A 21,947-nucleotide genomic window follows, 5' to 3' on the forward strand; every position below is an offset into this window, starting at 1 on the left:
TTTGTTACGTCTTCGTCGGGAATCCCCTTCTCATAATCATTATGGGACACCGCAGTGCATGTTTCACACAACCACCATCAGAAAAATACAACGTTTCTGTAAGGATTGCAACAGAAACCCCCTCTTACCTGAGAATTGCACTACAGCAAGTGGTGGCTTGGTGTGTCGTGAGAGTGGCTGGTGGTGGAGCCTGTGCAGTCAGTCCGTCTCTTGGCGCGCCTCTGTGGCGTGTGATCACAGCTGTGGGATCAACAGCCCCGCTCCGCGCAGCAGCCGGGTGCTCCCGTGTGTAGGGGGCGTGGTCACAGTTTCGGGGAGCCAGCTGAGGCAGCTTCTCTGCTGTCTGCTGAACCCTATTTAGAGTTTTATTTATCCAGTGGCAATGTACCGTGATATTGAATATCCTAATCATATCCAATTGACTCAATAAGTCATACCGCAGTATCACATTATTTGTTCAGATGTCTCTCTCTCGTTCTGTGTGTGTCTATATGTTTCGTTCCCCCCTTTTTATCCGTGTGTGCCCACGTGTATTTCTTTGCGCCCGCGTGTGTGTTAAAAGCATGAGGAAGAAGTGTTCCAGATCTAGGTGCAGATTGTGGTATCGTACCCTACTTCTGCCCTTAGCTGTTACGGGATACAATTATAGCGTTACAATTATAGAATCACAATTATAGATTATAGCGTTACAATTATAGAATCACAATTATAGATKATAGCGTTACAATTATATGGTTACAATTATAGAATTACACAGAACACTGAATTATAGGATTTATTTTTTGTGAACAATTGTTTTCATTAGACCGTATAATTTTTTTAAATAAAATTCTTCCTTTTTWWWWWAAATAGGCAAGTCAGTTAAGAACAAACTCTTATTCACAATGACGGCCTAGGAACAGTGGGTTAACTACCATGTTCCGGGGCAGAACGACATTTTTCCTTGGCAGCTCAGGGATTCGATCTAGCAACGTTTCGGTTACTGGCCCAACGCTCTAACCACTAGGCTACTAGACGACAAACGAACACCTGGTGGCCCAACACCATCCGCAACCTCGGTCAACAACACAAAATAAAACACATACAAATCAAATAATAACAATAAACAAACATTACAATCAAATAAAAAAGTACATACAACATTGTTTACCACTATATCACCACCAATTAATTATAGGATCTCTGTGGATAAAATAGTTATTGATACTTTATCATAGCCTAGTTATGATCCACTATCGTTAATTTCCAGAAAATCTCGAATACCTATCACCGCCAGGTGGCAGTCAATATWATCTACTACTCTCACTTGCAGTCGTTGTGGGTGTGTCTTGCCTCACTGAGTCGCTTTCTTTGATTATCTCCATCTCGGTGACAGCTAATCAGAAAGAACAACAGAGTCGGTGAAGAACCTTGTCGAAAGAGGAGAATTTTGCTTTTAAAGCAATGGAGGAGTACAATTCCGGAGAGGAGGTAGATTGTGCATTAAGCTAGATACATTAATTAAGCTAGATACATATGTATTATTTCAGACTTTGACACTGATTTCAAACGGCCGAGTTAGCTAGATGAATGGTCAGCTAGCTAGCTAGATAACATTAGCATGCATTGCATTGAGGGTGCTGGCTTTGACAACGTATCTGAAGAGTACATGAGTATTTAAGTAGTCAAATGAAACTGACAAGATAATATACACCTTGCAAACATTTGTCATGCAAATTGTCATATTATTGCATGTAGGGAATTTGTAAGCTTAGCAGGTAGCTGGGTGTGGTCAAATCAATCAGACTGGGCTGGGCAGGACTTGATTAGTAGCGCGCTAGCATCTATCAACATTCAGCATAGACATATCTACAGTATTATACAGATGAAGCCTTCGGCTGTCCCCATAGGGTTTTACATKGAACCCAAAACGGTTCTCCTATGTGGACAGACGAAGAACCGTTTTAAGTTCTAGATAGAAAAAAAGGTACTAAGAGTATAAATATGTAAAGTTGAATCTACTTAGCTATATATCTTCCAGTAGCAGGCTGCAATACACATTTTCTCTGTGCAAGTTATTCTGAAGATCCTATCAACAGTTAGCTATGAGTTTATTGCAGCAGTCCTTCCTCCCAGGGCTTGCCTGAAGGCATTTGATATCCAGTCTTGACAGCTATAGTGTTGACTAAGTAATCACAGAGTGGACTGTCTGTCTGTCTGTGTACCCTAATTTGTTGTGCAAGCAGCCAGGAAAAACTAGGTTAGCTACTTTTGTGTGAATGAATGCCCAACACTCAACAGCACAAGCTTTTTGTTTTGAGTTGTATCATAACAAAGTAATCCACACTTTATGTTAAATGTTTTTCATAATTACTCTTTTTATATATATATTTTTTATATCGTTTGGAATCACAGGTGTCCTTCAACGCAGATGAGGCCAGTGTCTCAGTTAAAGAGGTAAAGGGATATTTGAAACATGTTTGTCAGCAGTCTTATTTCTTGGATGGTAAAGATGATCAAAAACACTGATTGTCCCTTCATAGATGCTTGACTGTGTTGTCTTCCTTGCTGACTGGCTGGTGTCTGTGTCTCAGTGTATCGAAGGCATCATTGGAGGACTAGACTACAACCAGAACAAAGTGAACCAGTGGACTGCCAGCATCGTGGAGCACTCTCTCACCCAACTGGTCAAGCAAGGGAGACCATTCAAGTTCATAGGTATGATTGTAAGGATGTTATAACACAAGGAAGTTATGGTATTACGAGAGTCACTCAACAATTAGTCACATCGAAGTGGTGAGAAAACATACAGTACCAGTCAAAAGTTTGGACACACCTACTCATTCCAGGGTTTTTCTTTATTTTTACTATTTTCTACGTTGTAGAATAATAGTGGAGACATCAAAACTATGAAATAACACATGGAATCATGTAGTAACCAAAAAAGTGTTTAACAAATCAAAATATATTTAAGGTTCTTCAAAGTAGCCACCCTTTGCCTTGATGACAGCTTTGCACAATCTTGACATTCTCTCAACCAGCTTTGAGGTAGTCAATTGGAATGCATTTCAATTAACAGGCATGCCTTGTTAAGTTCATTTGTGGAATTTCTTTCCTCCTTAATGCGTTTGAACCAATCAGTTGGTTGTGTTGTGACAAGGTAGGGGTGGTATACAGAAGTTAGTCCTATTTGGTAAAAGACCAAGTCCATATTATGGTAAGAACAGCTCGAATAAGCAAAGAGAAACGACAGTCCATCATTACTTTCAGAAATGAAGGTCAGTCAATCTGGAAAACGTTGAAAGTTTCTTCAAGTGCAGTCGCAAAAACCAACAAGCTCTATGATAAAACTGGCTCCCATGAGGACCGTCACAGGAAAGGAACACCCAGAGTTACCTCTGCTGCAGAGGATAAGTTCATGAGAGTTAACTGCACCTCAGGTTGTAGCTCAAATAAATGCTTCACAAAGTTCAAGTAACAGACAGATCTCAACATCAACTTTTCAGAGGAGACTGCGTGAATCAGGCCTTCATGGTCAAATTGCTGCAAAGAAACCACTACTAAAGGACACCAATAATAAGAAGAGACTTGCTTGGGCCAACAAACATGAGCATTGGACATTAGACCGGTGGAAATCTGTCCTTTGGTCTGATGAGTCCAAATTTGAGGTTTTTGGTTCCAACTGCTGTGCTTTTGTGAGACGCAGAGTAGGTGAACGGATGATCTCTGCATGTGTGGTTCCCACCATGAAGCATGGAGGAGGAGTTGTGATGGTGTGGGGGTGCTTTGCTGGTGACACTGTCTGTGATTTATTTAGAATTGAAGGCACAATTAACCAGCATGGCTACCACATTATGCAGCGATACGCCATCCCATCTGGTTTGTGCTTAGTGGGACTATCATTTGTTTTTCAACAAGACAATGGCCCAAAACACACCTTCAGGCTGGTGTAAGGGCCATTTGACCAGTGTGATGGAGCGCAGCATCAGATGACCTGGCCTCCACAATGACCTGACCTCAACCCAATTGAGATGGTTTGGGATGAGTCGGACAGCAGAGGGAAGGAAAAGCAGCCAACAAGTGCTCAGCATATGTGGGAACTCCTTCAAGACTGTTGGAAAAGCAATGCCAAGCGTGTGCAAAGCTGTCATCAAGGCAAAGGGTGGTTACTTTAAATAATTTCAAATATAAAATATATTTTGATTTGTTGAACACTTTTTTGGGTTCTACATGATTCCATATGTGTTATTTCATAGTTTGAATGTCTTCACTATTATTCTATAATGTAGAAAATAGTAAAAAAAATAAGAAAAACCCTGGAATGAGCAGGTGTGTCCAAACTTTTGACTGGTACTAGATGCAGTAAAAGTTGAAGTTGTTGGTATCCCTTAGAACAGTGGTCACCAACCAGCTGAGTGAGCATACGTTTAAATAATTTGCTTTTTATTTTACTGGGCTGATGGTGCCTGCATCTGATGGTCCCTGCATCTGATGGTCAGTCTCAGAGGAGGGAGAGAGCAGCAGACTGAGGGTCTGTTTCTCAACATCCCTCCGCTCTCCCTTTCCTCCACTGACACTGACCAAAAGGGGACACCGTCTTCCAGCTGATGCCGAAACTCGAGTCGCACCGCATTATTTCTGCCTCATGCACAAATTCATGTTGTTAATCCTATGAACAGAGAAAGTTAAATATTCCTTGATATTAAAAAAGAGCCAAGCCGCTAATAATAACAACAACGCAAGCCCATAGATACACTTTCCTACTCATTCATTACTGCTGCAGTGCTTGTTGTAGCACTGAGTGGAAATAGGAAGTACGTGCATTTTATGGGTTATAAAAGTGTTGAATACAAAGTGTTGACAGTACTGAGTAAGAACTTAAACATGAACTCACTCATATAAACTGCAGCTCTTTGCTGTATTCGTTGACAGTCTCTCTAGACGTGGTTTTGAAATCTCACAGTATCAATTTTGCCGTAGCTTTCTTTATGCCTGCTACGTTACTGCGGACTCGGTCATCTGAGCAATCTGATTGGCCAGCGGTGACGTAGTGCACTTGATTTCCTCTCCAGGCCCACCGGGAAGGCAGAGTTTGTACCTTCAGACACATGAAATGGCAACAGTTTGCCTACCTGGCGCACAGGACAGCTGAATTGGCTGCACCTACCACCAACAGCCCAAGACTAATAAAGAAAATAGGAACACAAGGCTTTATAATTGTTTTTTTTACAGAAATGTTTGGCGATCGACTAGAAATGCCTTTGAGATCGACCGGTTGGTGACCACTGCCTTAGAAGAAGGCTACTCTACTCCACCCTTAACAAGCTGGATGAAGGGCCCTGTGTGTGCTCCTGGTCGCAAAGTGCTGTATAATAGCGTTATGATAGAGGTATAATATCTATATGATAGCCTTTGTGACCAGGAGCAAAGCCCTGTGCGTGACAGAATGCTTACAGCAGGAAATGTATCTTCAACATTGTCTTGTGTTCCAGTGAACTGTGCCATCATGCAAAAGAGTGGTGCTGGACTCCACACGGCTAACTCCTGCTACTGGGACACTGCTACCGATGGTGAGAGAGAGGAAACCCCCACGCATACTGTACTAACCTTTGAACAGGCATTTGCTTTTGTTGTGCTAATGGACAGTGTATTATGTTTTGGCTTATTCAGAAGGGTGCAACAAAGTATAGCCCGACCGATATTGACCTTTTAGCGCTGTATCGGTATCGGCGATAATTCCACCGATAACCGATATTTAATAAATAGGATGGGAAAAAAGGGAATCTCATGCTTATCTTAACATTCTGTTTAATTTAAGGCTGTCCCCGACTACAAAAAATCTTGGTCGACCAAGTCTGTTCTTTTGACCAATCGATTGGTTGAAATTTTAAAACTTGTATTTTTCCATATATAGACACATCCTATGTGTTTTAATCAAATCGACTATATGCACTGAGCTAGTCTGATGCTTTAAGCGAACTGTTTGATGAAATAATTAAGACACAAATGACTAGAGGGAGTCCGACCGCAATTGATTTGATTGTGCCGCCTGGCTCAGACTTGCTGCGTTTTGTTAAAAAAAAAAAAAAAACTGAGTGACTGTGTGACTAGCACCCGTTGWCTCTCTTCTCCCTGCTGCAGCGACCACCACAGAACATCAGTGTGTGCAGCGCTGTCCGTGTTGCTGAAGCTGCAACATAATTAGACATTTGACTGAAAAGTGATGTCGACGAAATCCCTAATTTATTTAGTCAAAACATACCCTATTTCCTCAACCCTTGCTCTCTTTATGTGACACATGTATGCATCACATATACGTGACCAATAGGGCCTGACCTATATCATAATCACATCAATAAATTGGTTATAACAAACTCTGAACATCGTAACACGTGACAGCTAAATGGATGCAGAGGGCGTGACAAACTGGAAACGGTGGAGTGTTTACTGGTTGCGCTGGAGGTAAAGGGGAAGTCAGTTGTGTCAAGACTAAGGTAAGGAGCAAGCTCTGTGTGCAAAACAGGTGCTGTTAGATTACAATATAATTTTTCTGACCATTTGGAACAATGTAAACAAATTATAAGCATTCCAGAGAGCCGGTTGGAACGTTTTTTTTGTAAAGCCTCATTCATCTGTGAAATGGAACGGTTTTGGCYTATTTATTATTTACTCTAATTAGTCATTGGTCGCCTTATTTTATTTTAGAACTAAAATGTTTGATTGCATTTCACATCATGAATGACTCGTATGCTGTKTGTCGACATGAACAAATACATGATTGATTGAAACAGTAGCCTATATAACTATTGAAATACAGGCCTAAGTAAGTTACGGTATTAAGACTAAACAGGATGCGCTCTTAGGTCTACAGCTTGATGGTGGTTATACAAGGAAACTATACTAAGACCACTAATGATAATGACATTACTTATTATAATGATGATTATTATAATAATAACAATAAGGAGATCAAGGAAAAGGGAGAGTTATTTTTATTATAAATATTTCTGACAATTTGGAACAGTGTGAACAACACCAAATGTATGATAAATAATAGCAGAGAGGCTGGTCTAGCGAGAGGAAACAAGTGTAAATGTATGATAAATAATACCAGAGAGGCTGGTCTAGCGAAGAAACAAGTGGTAAATGTATGAGATAAATAATAGCAGAGAGGCTGGTCTAGCGAGAGGAAACAAGTGTAAATGTATGATAAATAATAGCAGAGAGGCTGGTCTAGCGAGAGGGGAAAAGTGTAAAGCCTTTATTACAGCATAGCAAAGATGAAAAATAGCAGAATTTGTGAAATTGTTGCGTGAGGCTTGGTTCTTGTGGAATCAATCAACCAAACACTCAAACAGGCAACGGAAGCAGGATCTGTCTTATTTCTGTAGATGTACAGTACCAGTCAAAAGTTTGGACACACCTACTCATTCCAGGGTTTTTCTGTATTTATACTGTTTTCTGACCTCAACCCAATTGAGATGGTTTTGGATGAGTTGGACCGCAGAGTGAAGGAAAAGTGGCCAACAAGTGCTCAGCATATGTGGGAACTCCTTCAATACTGTTGGAAAAGCATTCCTCATAAAGCTGGTTGAGAGAATGCCAAGAGTGTGCAAAGCTGTCATCAAGGCAAAGGGTGGCTACTTTGAAGAATTTCAAATGTAAAATATATTTTGATTTCTGTAACACTTTTTTGGTTACTACATGATTCCACATGTTATTTCATAGTCTTCACTATTATTCTGCAATGTAGAAAATAGTACAAATAAAACCCCTTGAATGAGTAGGTGGGTCCAAACCTTTGACTGGTTCTGTATATAGATTTATAAAGCCAGTCACATTTAACAGTTAGGCTGTTTGCTATTATGTACCTACTAGCAACATGGTCTGGAATAATGCRCCAATTCAACAGTGCACTGATGTGTTTCAGAACCGCGGACAGCTACCACTATCCAACATGGCAGAAAGCGCATTTGTTATAAAATATTCACATTTTTATTTGTGTTGTGCCATTGTTTCATAATATAACCATATCAAATTTCAGTAGCACATGTTGGACTGATGCAGTGTGCCATCCCACCGGCCTCCACAATGGATCAGTCCACTCAGACAGGAGCCAATCAGTCTTGTACATCATGATTATACATTTTCTTAAATTGCTACTGCTCGACTAAATAAATCTCGGTCGTCCAACAGCCTATCGACCAAACAATCGACCAGTCGACTAAATGGGGTCAGCCCTAGTTTCATTATTGTCACAATGTAAGAAATCAACATTTGAAACATATTTCTTGGACAAACTCAGTGTGGAAAATTGCCCTTTTTCATTTTCCTGCTGTAAAACAGTATGTCGGCAGATATATTGGTACGTTTTGTCCCCCCAAWTGGTATTGGACCCTTCGAAAAAACATTGGTCGTGCTCTAATAGAAAAGTATTGTACTGTACTTGAATGATTTYCTGGAAACAGGAATCTGGTCATTCTCTGTTTCTATCTGCGTATGTTTTGAAATGTTGCTCTCCACTGAAGAAGCCACATGTTGGAATGTATTTTGTGTGTCCAAATTGGTTCTGATGTTGTGTTCACTCTGATTGGTTGAGATCTAGTGGGTTGACCTGATTGGTCTTTGTGGTGTCCTCCCACAGGAAGCTGCACGGTCAGGTGGGAGAACCGCACCATGTACTGTGTGGTGAGTGTTTTCGCCGTGGCCTTGACCTGTTAACGTTTCTCCCCCCCCCCCCCCCCCCCTTTCTCACACTGAGCTGAACACAACCTGGCATGCACCAGCACCACCAAGCCTTGAAGATCCAATGCTGATTACCCATGAAAATAAAGTCTGTTGTACAACATCTTTCAACCCCACACTCACAAACTTTGACCACTCTCAATGGGAACCATAGGATGGGAATTCAGTGATGTTGCTATAAGTGGTGGATGCATAGTGTTGTCTGTGTGTAAATAGACCAGTAGTTCTAGAGAGATGCTCAGCATGGACTTAGAAAATGGAACTAACCACACTGGTAATGATTCTTTGTTGAATAATTACAGAACATCTTCAACTATGCTATACATGTGGAATAATAGGATTAACTAAATCAATACATCCCATTTACAGTTTCAATAGTGTGTCGTAGTTGAGCCACTATAAATAATAATTGGAGTCTCAAAGCAGAGAGGTCAGGTTTAATACATTTCTAACAGAGTGCAGAGAGACATTGGAGGTTTATGACGGTGTACTTTTTCTTTAAGAATAAATATAATACACATATTCTAAGACCATTCCCTCTAGATTGTTGAAGTTGTAGCTCTCCTGCATGTTGTATCACATTTACCTCACTATAGCCCTTATATCATTTGTGATATTAAATCGACTGAAAATGCTCATGACACTACAAGTATGACTTGTGACTGACCGTGTTTGTCCATTGACCTTTGTCATTAAATGTATTATTGAACTATCGTCACATGATTTCCTGGTGTTTAATTGATATGTCTCACCAGTAAAGCAGGTTGACAGAAAAGCTAGTGAGGTTTAGGATGGGGTGAAACAAGTGCAACTGCTGGTTTATTACCTTACACACATTCCTGTACATAAGGGGGTTGTGGTAGTTGAGGTAGTAGTTATGTTAAAATTATCTTTTGTTACAAATTGTCTATTTGCTGCATTGTTGTTCTAATCAATTCTATGTACCAGATGGGATTTTAAAATAAGATCAAGAGGAATTAGGATGCTTACTAATCACAGATGTTTAAAACGAGCACTGCAAATCTTCTTTAAGCCTTTAATGTCTAAACATACAGACTCACCTCATCTATTAAAACTCACATGACTAGCTTGTCTCAGAGTTGATTCATTTTTCATTAAGGCAAATGATGAGCATGAAAAGAGGCCAACACATGAGAATCTGTCTGTACAGGTCTGATGAAGCAAGGCTATCCTGAGTCTGTGTACAGGTCTGATGAAGCAAGGCTATCCCGAGTCTGTGTACAGGTCTGATGAAGCAAGGCTGTCCTGAGCCTGATGACGAGTCTGTCTGTACAGGTCTGATGAAGCAAGGCTATCCCGAGTCTGTGTACAGGTCTGATGAAACAAGGCTGTCCTGAGCCTGATGACGAGTCTGCCTGTACAGGTCTGATGAAGCAAGGCTATACCGATCCTAATGATGAGTGAGGTTATGGCTTGTGAAACGAAACGTTTACCTAAAAAATCTTCTGAAAATGATTGTGGCCCCGCTTTAAGCATTTTGTTGTCCCTCACTTGGGGTAATCACTCATTGTAGAAGTGAAAGCTGTTTCTATACTATTCTGTTGACCAAGCAAAGCTTGGCAGATTAATTACTTCAAGGATGGAGAGTAGGAGAAATGGAACTTGTAAAGAATTTGATCCCACCCTAACAAACTACAGGAATMTTCTTGGCYKRATTCCATTGTCAAAACTTGCTACCTCTCCTTGTTTTTGGGGGGTATCAGTACATTTTATATTTTTTGCAACTTTTACTTTACTATATTCCTAAAGAAAATAATTTACTTTTCACTCATACATTTTCCCTGACACACAAAAGTACTTGAGCTTAACAGGACAGGAAAATGGTCCAATTCACACACTTGTCAAGTGAACATGCCTGGCCATCCCTACTGCCTCTGATCTGGATGACTTACTAAACACAAATGCTTTGTTTGTAAATTATGTCTGAGTGTTGGAATGTGCCCCTGGCTATCCATAAAATAAATAAGAAAATTGTGCTTTCTGGTTTGCTTAATATGAACAATTTGAAATGATTTATACTTTTACTTTTGATACTTAAGTATATTTTTGCAATTGCATTTACTTTTGATACTTAAGTATATTTAAAACCAAATACTTTTAGACTTTTATTCAAGTAGTATTTTACTGGTATGATAATTGGGTACTTTTTCCACCACTGTCATCCTTTCTGGTCTAGATGGATGAGATTTACACAGTCAGTCGTGTTTCTGTATTGTTCCACTAGGGGTCAGTATAAGTCAGTATATGGGGTCCGATGATGACAAAACAATCACTCAATAAATCACATAAATATAAATGTACTTCACATATTGTTTGAATTTCATCTTTTAATAATCCTATTCTCTCTGAAATTGATTCACAATACTGTGTGTTCATTAGATTTTTCTAGATATCAAAAATTCTGTTTGGCTTCAAAGATTGTCTTTTTTAATACAAACTATATGAAGCATTCATATGATACTAAATGTCGTCAAGCCCTGTGCAACTGCATTGCAAAAGAAGAGCTAGTGCAAATAAAGACACATATAAAATAAATATACAATACACACATTAATACATGTAAGATTCAAGCTATGCAAAGACACTTTTTACAATTACAAATATTAAACACATTTCAAATAGATATTGTGCAAGTCTGTGTGTATATTTCCATACATAATGAAACACCAGACAGACGCAGAGACATACAATAGTACAGCATGAATGAGCAAAACCCATAGACATCCAATCAAAGCATCTCACTGGCGCCACATCAACAACAGCTGCTGCTGACTATTGCCCTTACAAAGCTGAACCAAAGCGTGCTGGAAAGCGTGAGTGGTAAGGCTGAAGCAACCGACTGCAGACAAAAGTCGAGAAGTGAAGTCGGGGGAGATGCATCTGCTACAGCCGAAAGTCGGACACTGATGTGGCTTTCCAACAGCAAGGCTCAGCACAACATGGCAGTGTTGCCATCATTTATAAAAGTTGTTCTTTGTAATATCAAAATAAACACGTCTCCAACCCCCATATCACACACTCACAAACTAAATATATGCATGTAATATCAATTGGTGAGAGAGCCTCAAATAGCACATTMATTTGTACATATCCACTGTATACAGTGCATTCGGAAAGTATTCAGACCCCTTGTGACTTTTTCCACATTTTGTTACATTACAGACTTATTCTAAAACGGATTTWAAAAAATAAAAAATTCTAATTAATCTACACCAAATACCCCATAATGACAAAGCAAAAACAGGTTTTCAGAAATTTTAGCAAAAACAGAAATACCTTATTTCCGTAAGTCATCTATATAAGTCATCTATAAGTCTTTGCTAGGTAAAGCCCTGCCTTATCTCAGCTCACTGGTCACCATAGCAACACCCAACCGTAGCACCTGCTCCAGCAGGTATATTTCACTGGTCATCCCCAAAGCCAACACTTCCTTTGGCCGCCTTTCCTTCCAGTTCTCTGCTGCCAGTGACTGGAACGAATTGCAAAAATCACTGAAGCTGGAGTCTTATATCTCCCTCTCTAACTTTAAGCATCAGCTGTCAGAGCAGCTTACCGATCACTGTACCCGTACACAGCCAATCTGTAAACAGCACACCCAACTACCTCATCCCCATATTGTTATTTATCCTCTTGCTCTTTTGCACCCCAGTATCTCTACTTGCACATCATCATCTGCACATCTATCACTCCTGCACATCTATCACTCCAGTGTTAATGCTAAATTGTAATTATTTTCGCCTCTACGGCATATTTATTGCCTTACCTCCCTACTCTTCTACATTTGCACACACTGTACATTGATTTTTCTATTGTGATATTGACTGTACGTTTCTTTATGTGTAACTCTGTGTTGTTGTTTTTGTTGCACTGYTKTGCTTYATCTTGGCCAGGTCGCAGTTGTAAATGAGAACTTGTTCTCAACTGGCCTACCTGGTTAAATAAAGGTGAAAAAAATACATTCAGACCCTTTGCTATGAGACTCGAAATTGACCTCAGGTGCATCCTGTTTCCATTGATCATCCTTGAGATGTTTCTACAACCTGATTGGAGTCCACCTGTGGTAAATTCAATTGATTGGACATGATTTGGAGAGACACACACCTGTCTATATAAGGTTCCACAGTTGACAGTGCATGTCAGAGCAAAAACCAAGCCATGTGGTCGAAGGAATTGTCCGTAGAGCTCCGAGACAGGATTGTGTTGAGACACAGATCTGGGGAAGGGTGCCAAAATAATTCTGCAGCATTGAAGGTCCCCAATAACACAGTGGCCTCCATAATTATTAAATGGAAGAAGTTTGGAACCATCAAGACTCTTCCTAGAGTTGGCCGTCCGGTCAAACTGAGCAATCGGGGGAGAAGGGAGGTGACCAGAAGGGAGGTGACCCGATGGTCACTCTGACAGAGCTCCAGAGTTCCTCTGTGGAGATGGGAGAACCTTCCAGAAGGTTAACCATCTCTGCAGCACTCCACCAAACAGGCTTTATGGTAGAGTGACCAGGCAGAAGCCACTCCTCAGTAAAAGGCACATGACAGCCCACTTGGAGTTTGCCAAAAGGCACCTAAAGACTCTCAGACCATGAGAAACAAGATTCTCTGGTCTGATGAAACCAAGATTGAACTCTTTGGCCTGAATGCCAAGTGTCACGTCTTGAGGAAACCTGGYACCATCCCTACCGTAAAGCATGGTGGTGGCAGCATCATACTGTGGGGATGTTTTTCAGAGGCAGGGACTGGAAGACTAGTTAGGATCGAGGGAAMGATGAACGGAGGAAAGTACAGAAAGATCCTTGATGAAAACCTGCTCCAGAGCGCTCAGGACCTCAGACTGGGGGGAAGGTTCACCTTCCAACAGAACAACGACACGAAGCACACAGCCAAGACAACGCAGGAGTGGCTTCGGGACAAGTCTCTGAATGTCCTTGAGTGACCCAGACAGAGCCCGGACTTGAACCCGATCGATCATCTCTGAGAGACCTGAAAATAGCTGTGCAGCGACGCTCCCCATCCAACCTGACAGATCTCGAAGAGGATCTGCAGCGAAGAATGGGAGAAACTCCCCAAATACAGCTGTGCAAAGCTTGTAGTGTCATACCCAAGAAGACTCGAGGCTGTAATCACTGCCAAAGGTGCTTCATCAAAGTACTGAGTAAGAAGTCTGAATACTTATGTAAATTATATTTCTGTTTTTGTTTTATTTTATACATTTGCAAACATTTCTAAAACCCAGTTTTTGCTTTGTCAAAATGGGGTATTGTGTGTAGATTGATGAGGGGGAAAAATCTATTTTAGAATAAGGCTGTAACGTAGCAAAATGTGGGAAAAGTCAAGGGGTCTGAATACTTTCCAAATGCACTGTACATATGAATCGTAGCAAAGTTGCTTCCTGTTTAGTCACATCTGTGGTCCTGTTTGCATGGGTCAAACAAAAATACTGTCATGATTGGTTGACAAATAGTGACTCCCACAATGCAGGCGATGGCTGCAAGTTGCAGCTGGTGAGGAGCAACTGCAGAAAATCGAAGTCGACTGCAGTTGAAACTTCATGACATTTGATCACATGGTTGTTGTAAAGTTCATGTAAGTCGGACAATTTTTGTCTCTATAATGCAACACACTTTGAAAGGTGGTGATGATGGTCACCGACTTGATAATGTGATCCGCTGGAACGCGCCCAGTGCGTTGGTGGTCATGCGGTGGGTTCAGTACATCAAGCACAGCTGATATTGCACCAATTAGATTCATCCCTCTACATTAATATGGCAGTCTATTTAGTCCACCAGGCTCTACACACACTTTCTCTGATGGCTGCCGCACGCAAACTATGCACTGCTGTTCTTGCTGACATGCTATTGCTATGACATGCGTTACTCGCCATGCATGTCTGTTTCCTGCTTTCCCACCTATGTCCACCTGCTTGGTTCTGTTCCCTTCCTGCAGGGGGAATGGTACAGAATACCTTTCTCTCTGCCTGTAATTATTATTATCTTAACATTATGCATGCTCTGGCAGTGAGCTACCCCGAAGGAGCAGAGCCTCTAATGCCAAGACTAACGTATTGCATGTATTGTAATATTTTATAATAAATGGTTAAACAAACACGTGGTGTTTCCTGTCTGAAATACAGTTATGTGTTTGTCTGTTTGATGAGAGATGGGTCTCTTTACATGTACTCTAGTGCTGGCTTAGAAATCACTGTCACCCTTGTCACAAGCACTTAGAAACACCACAGAAGCCGCGCGCACACCAATGATTAAGCTCTTTTTCAAGGAAGTATAAAAGCAGCGTTGGTCGCAGCCRTAAGAGTAGAGTGTACTAAGGAAAAAAACAGTAAACCCAACCCAATATTTACATTACACCACACAAAGCTTTAAAATGTGTATGTGGTGGTTGATGGGTCCAGTTCAGTACATGCACACCCCCATGCCAATGTGAAACACTGTAAATACACTAATTCCCAAATACTTGTTAAGTTTTGATGAGTAATGTAGTAATGCAATATATAAGTCCATTGGAAGAGGACTGGCCACCCCTCAGAGCCTGGTTCCTCTCTGGGTTTCTTCCTAGGTTCCTGCCTTTTTAGGGAGTTTTTCCCTAGCCACTGTGCTTCTACATCTGCATTGCTTGCTGTTTGGGGTTTTAGGCTGGGTTTCTGTACATCTGCTGATGTAAAAAGGGCTTTATAAATACATTTGATTGATTGATTAATGTGAGTGACTGTATAGACAAGTATTTAGTTCAATGAAATGCGTAATCAAATTAGGAAACCTCATTAGAAAAGCTATTGTGGCAGACTCACTTCGGACCAGTTTAATCTGTCTGAGTGTAGCGTTCTGTCCATACCGCCAGGACTTGACTTCCATAGAAAAGGCTGCAGACAAGTTACATTCTGGTTGTAGGAAAGTCTGTTCAACACTGAAACACTGATACTATGTCAGTAGTTGAGTCCGTTGCTGAAGAATCACTACATCCAATGATTTGTCTGTAGTTGGTCGGTAATACTGGTTTAGGTAGAATAAACATCACGGACTGCGTAAGGACATTCTCACAAGAACTACTTCGTCAGAATCACTGTACATTGCCTAACCTCATCCCCTGGCTAAATTCAGAGAGAGCCGGCTGGTGGACGATATCATACATTGCCTGTTCTTCTATTATACACTAACAGTGAAGCTGTAGTCTCTCTCCATGGCAAGGGGATACTGCCTTTGCAGCATTGGTTAGGGGAGTAAGGGGTTACAGTTTGGGGGTTTGATAACAGAATGGGGGTTAAGGGTTAAACAGAATGATAGCATTCAAGTTATTTGGTTAGAGACACACAGTAGAATAAGGTTATGGGTATGGGGTTAAGATCATAGGGTTCTGGTTACGGTTCAGATTACGGTTCAGTGTATGGTTCAGATTAGGGTTCAGATTAGGGTTCAGATTAGGGTTCAGAGTATGGTTCAGATTAGGGTTCAGATTAGGGTTCAGATTAGGGTTCAGAGTATGGTTCAGATTAGGGTTCAGAGTATGGTTCAGATTACGGTTCAGATTACGGTTCAGATTATGGTTCAGTGTATGGTTCAGATTAGGGTTCAGAGTACGGTTCAGATTATGGTTCAGAGTATGGTTCAGATTACGGTTCAGAGTACGGTTCAGATTATGGTTCAGTGTATGGTTCAGTGTATGGTTCAGATTATGGTTCAGAGTACGGTTCAGATTACGGTTCAGAGTACGGTTAAGATTACAGTTCAGAGTATGGTTCAGAGTACAGTTCAGTGTATAGTTCAGATTACGGTTCAGAGTAGAGTTGCAAAATTCAAGTAACTTTCCCAAAATTCCCTGGTTTTCCAGAAATCCTGGTTGGAAAACCAGGGACTTTTTGAAAAGTTAACGGAATTTTGCAACCCTAGTTCAGTGTAAACTTAACTGACAGGTAGGGCAGAGGGGTTCATATGGCACTTAAAGGATTACAGAAGGAGACAGTACAGCAAATGTTGCTCTGTGTGTACACCTTCCTCTGAATGGCACATAACTAGGACCAGGAGTATTTCCAGACCACATGACCTGAACAGGAAAGCCTCTTCCTGGTTCAGTCACAAGTTTAGGAACACTCCTGACCCTATACTAGGGCTGAAGAATTAATAGAATTCACATCAAATCACAATATTGACATTTGCAAAAGCCATATCGCAAGAGATCCATATCGCATGCAATATTTTTAAACGGCACTAAGCTGTGTGTATCGTCCGTTTTTATAGTTGACTCGGGTTTGTCGTCTCTCTCTCTCTTCTATTGCGACTGCTTCCCACACACACCAAGCTCCAGCCCAGGTCAATCAAGCAGTGCAGTTCCTCCTCCTCGCTGTTAGATTCACTATACATTTGCATGCTGTTCTGTTAGGTCAAATGCAGTCAACAGTTCCAAACAAGGCCAACGCTACTTTCCACTTTGTTTCTTAATATAAGTCATTCTATTTCAATGATTCCAACAGTTCAGCCAAGGGTTTTGTATCTATATCGCAAGTCAAATCACAATCACAATATTTGGTCCAAAAATCGCAATTAGAGTTTTTGCCCATATCGTGCAGCCCTACCCTACACACAACCAATCACGGCTCTTTAAGTGTTGCTGGACAGACTGTGGCTTACGTCGCCGTTCATCTCGCTCAACACTTCATGAGTCGTGTCATTGGGCATGTCATAGGTCATTGTGTCATTGGGCATGGTATATGCCGTGTCATTGGCCACATCATATGACGTGTCATTGGCTGTCTCCGTGTGGGGGGTGGGGTCGGGGGCCAGAGGGTCCAGACCAGCCTTCTCTATTGGCCTGACGGCGTCCCTATCAGGAGCGTAGCAGACTAGACAGAGCAGGGCGGAGCAGTCCCACAGGCCTTGGGTCATATTGGAGGAGAAGAGCTTCCTACAGGGGTGGCAGAACTGATAGAACACCAGCATGAAGAAGATGGCCATAGCGTAGGCCACCAGCAGCTGCAGCACTAACAACGGAGCACAGATGAACCTATAGAAGTCTGTCTTGTAGATGTACCACAGCAGAAGCAGAGAGGCGTTCTCCACGAACCTCAGCATGTAGTACACGGCCATGCGATACCAGTTCTGAGACTTGTTGATCAGGTCTGGGTCGTTGAGCTTCAGCTGCACCGCCGACCAGCAGAACATGTTKATGCCTGCGTAGAGGAACGTGAGGAGACAGAGGACGATGGTGGTGCCCACCCGGGTTAGGGTCTTCTCGATGTTCTCCGGGAAGGGCGAGTGGCTCTGCCAAAACAGCATCCACGGGTAGAGGAAGAAGAGGAAGAAGTTGAGCAGAACCACAGGGAGGATCCAGAGCTGCAGTACGGAGCTGAAGAGGACCAGGACGGTGACGCGTGTGGCGATCTCGAAGCTGCGCCACAGGAATATGCAGAGGTAGGCAGCGGGACGTACGTCCACCTCGTAGTCGTCATACTTGATCTTGATGGCCAGGATGTTGCAGCGCAGGGCTCCATATACGATGGACAGCAGGGAGATCACCATGAGGGTGCCTGGGAGTGAGAGAGAGAGAGAGAGAGACAGTCAGTCAGTCAGTCAGTCAGTCAGTCAGTCAGTCAGTCAGTCAGTCAGTCAGTCAGACAGACAGACAGACAGACAGACAGACAGACAGACAGACAGACAGACAGACAGACAGACAAGACAGGACAGAGAGAGAGAGAGAGAGAGAGAGAGAGAGAGAGAGAGAGAGAGAGACCATTCAGAATATTCCATTCCATTCAATATTGTTTTGTCATTTGAGGCTGAGCTCTTAATTAATATGACTGTTCATTCATTCACTAACTGTACATAGTGTAAACAGCCTGTAAAGCCACCAAAACTCACACATAGTTTGTTAACTAGCATAAACAGTCTAGGACCATGATTTCCCATGAAATAATGAAGTTGTCGTTTATATGGATGAACACAGTACACCCCAGCACTAACCCGACGAACACAAGCGCCTTTCCAAACTCACTGTGACTCAGCATGCCCCCAGCATCATCACATACAGCAACTCATTTGCATAACATTGTGAAATAGGCTGAGAGACATTCAAATGTGTACACACATTACATTACCCCCTTCTCAGACTAAAACACACCCTGTGTTGAATAACCATGTTCAACACAAAGCCCTCTTGTCAAACAGGCTTCCTAATAGTAATACCTCCCTGACCCATGTGACCTTCTGCTGACTCAGGTGCTTGACCCGTCTCACAAAACACTTTCTCCTGCAGGTGCACAGGGCATTTCAGTGTTTACATGAGTCTTTGACTGAGCTTTCAGTCCTGACAGTGTCTAGTTACTTTTCAGCTGACACATTAACAGCCTCTATATTTTTTTATTTAACTAGGCAAGTCAGTTAAGAACAAATTCTTATTTACAATGACGGCCTAGGAACAGTGGGTTAACTGCCTTGTCCAGAAGCAGAAAGTCAAATTTTTACCTTGTCAGCTCAGGGATTCAATCTAGCAACCTTTCAGTTACTGGCCCAATGCTCTAACCACTAGGCTACCTGCCACCCCAATGGCAGGGTGGCAGGTAGCCTAGCGGTTAAGAGTATTGGGCCAGTAAACAAAAGGTCGCTGGTTTGAATCTCTGAGCCGGCAAGGTGGATAAATCTGCTGTTCTTCCTGTGAGCAAGGCACTTAACACCCAACAACAACTGCTCCCCGGATGTTGATTAAGGCAGCCCCCTGCAGAAGACACATTTCAGTTGTTCTAGCATTTTGTAGTGTACCACGGCATGATAAGGTCCATTACACTGTACTACTTCATATGGTACATCTGACAGTTTGACTTGAATTTCTTTCTTAGTTTGGGTGACAACTCCATTTTCCTCTGGTAGGCTCTAAGCCATACATACTCATTTTTCTCATACCTCTGGGGTGTCACCTTTAGACCAAAGTATTGCTTTTGTTTACCTGTGGCCCTTACAGTGTTTAAATACCCGTGTACCTTTTGCACATACTGAGAAACAYATTGTTTCCCTTCATTTTGTTGTGTTCCCATAACCACATCAACAGGTAGTCATTTCAGTACCGAGCAGCACCTTGTACGGTGTGAACTCTGTGGAAGATTGAACACTACTCCTKTATGACATAATCACATATGGGAGAATCTCATACCAATTTCTTTGATTGTCATCAACTAAAAGTTATGGCATGTTGATCAGAGTTCTGTTCATTCTTTCCCATAAACCATCTGATTGTGGGTTGTACTAGATAGTTATTGTTTRTTAATTTGTAAAAGATTGTACATCTCTCTAAAACCCTGGGCCTTCTGAGTGGTGCAGCGGTCTAAGGCACTGCATCACAGTGCTAGCTGCATTACTACAGATCCAGGTTTGATACCGGGCTGTGTCGCAGCCGGCTGTGACCGGGAGACCCATGAGGCGATGCACAATTGGCCCAGCGTCATCTGTGTTAGGGGAGGGTTTGGCCGGCTGGGATGTCTGTGTCCCACTGTGCTCTAGCGACTCCTGTGGTGGGATGGGCGCATTCACGCTGACACGGTTGCCAGTTGTTCAGTGTTTCCTCTGACACATTGGTGTGGGGTTGTGTTTCAGAGAAAGCACGGCTCTTGACCTTCGCCTCTCTCGAGTCCATACAGTAGTTTCAGTGATGGGACAAGACAGACTGTAACAGCCAATTAGGGTAAAAAAATATATATATATATATATTTTTGCCCCTGGTCGCTATAGATTGAGCAAGGAACACCTAGCTTCAACACAAATTCCTCTACCAGTTACTTGTCCGCTTTTACCGCTTCCTGATTGGGTATGCCATATGCCTCTGACAAACCTACTGTAGTAAAGTAATCTGACACTACCATAATGGGCTTGTTACCTCGTCCAGTCTCTGTAAATGAACCCATTAAGTGCATAGATATCCTCTGGAAAGAGCAACCTGTGACAGAACTTGTCATGGGCGCTCTGGGGGCTGGACCCTGTCATTTGTATGCAGCGCATGCCCCACTGCCCTTACACCACTGCTTTATGGCTCTCTGCCAGCCTGGCCAATAACATCTTGCTCTGATTTTACTGGTGAGTGTATTAACTCCTAAATGGCCTGCTGTTCTATCATTGTGGATAAAGGTACGTATCTCATGTACGAGCTAATCTGGTACCACCCCTCTCCAGATGGTGTCATCTGTCTCATAGTTTTGACTCTAAAGGCATAACACTCCATTCTTCATATGTAATGCCCCCCACACTTGTTTGAAAGGCTTGAACGTTGGCTCAGATTCCAGCTCTGCTCTACCATCTTTTCTCCATGTCTTTAACTGGGAGACCACCGGGTCTCTATCCTGTGCTTCCAAAAGGAAAGCTGCATTTGTGGGAGCTGTCTGTCTTGTTTGAGCTCTGACTGCAGGCTCAATAGTGACATCCTGAGGCTTGTTTACGATGGCTCTCAGATTGGCTCTCAGAGAGTCTACACTCTCTGTCTGTGTGTCGGCATGACACACCATCTGCATTACTGTGCAGTGGCCTGTGGACAATATCATAGTCCTACTGCTCCAGTTTCTCTAGGCACCTATCTAACTGTACCTCAAGTTGTTTGAAGTTACTCAGCCACCTCAGTGAGCTGTGATCAGTTCTCAGTAGACATTTCCTTCCCAGCAGAAAGTGTTTGAAATGTTTAAGAAACATTACCACAGCAAGAAGCTGCTTCTTGGTAGTTGAGTACATCCTCTCCTGTTTTGACAGTGGCCGACTGGCATATGCTACTACTCTCTCTCTCTACCCTCGTGTTTCTGGGAGAGGACTGCCCCTATGCCTGTGTCACATGTGTCAGTATCCATTATGAAATCTAGATTTAGGTCAGAGAAAGCACATATGGGGGATRTGGTAAGCTTGGACTTTAGTTCATTAAAGGCCACTTTACATGCTGCTTTCCACTCAAACGTTTTCCCCTTATCTGTCAATCTGTACAAAGGCTCCGACAAAGCTGCAAAATCTGGTCTGAACCTCCTGTAGTATGATGCCAGGCCTAAAAAGCTTCTTGCCTCTGTCAGTGACTCGGGGCTAGGCCATGACCTGACTGTCTCTGTCAGTGACTYGGGGCTAGGCCATGACCTGACTGTCTCTGTCAGTGACTTGGGGCTAGGCCATGACCTGACTGTCTCTGTCAGTGACTCGGGGCTAGGCCATGACCTGACTGTCTCTGTCAGTGACTTGGGGCTAG

The 21,947-nt window shown here is 42.3% G+C and overlaps 2 protein-coding genes across 2 annotated transcripts in view; one reads left to right on the forward strand and one right to left on the reverse strand.

Moving 5' to 3' along the window:
* Positions 1-1,342: 1,342 nt before the first annotated feature.
* On the forward strand, positions 1,343-9,442 carry LOC111979337 (dynein light chain Tctex-type 3). The gene is made up of 5 exons (XM_024009808.2): positions 1,343-1,470; positions 2,395-2,436; positions 2,574-2,697; positions 5,472-5,549; positions 8,624-9,442. Exons 1-5 carry the CDS (start codon positions 1,444-1,446, stop codon positions 8,698-8,700), a joined length of 348 nt encoding a protein of 115 aa, XP_023865576.1. The 5' UTR covers positions 1,343-1,443; the 3' UTR covers positions 8,701-9,442.
* A 1,610-nt stretch (positions 9,443-11,052) lies between these two features.
* The window catches only part of xk (X-linked Kx blood group (McLeod syndrome)), a 28,686-nt gene continuing 17,791 nt past the window's right edge, over positions 11,053-21,947 (reverse strand). Inside the window, exon 3 of the mRNA XM_024009823.2 lies at positions 11,053-18,273. Coding sequence (XP_023865591.1) covers positions 17,348-18,273 — 926 coding nt within the window. The 3' untranslated portion in view covers positions 11,053-17,347. The remainder of the gene's footprint in view (positions 18,274-21,947) is intronic.

The sequence above is a fragment of the Salvelinus sp. IW2-2015 genome, linkage group LG2 (genome assembly GCF_002910315.2).
Source record: "Salvelinus sp. IW2-2015 linkage group LG2, ASM291031v2, whole genome shotgun sequence".
NCBI classification, from domain to species: domain Eukaryota; kingdom Metazoa; phylum Chordata; class Actinopteri; order Salmoniformes; family Salmonidae; genus Salvelinus; species Salvelinus sp. IW2-2015.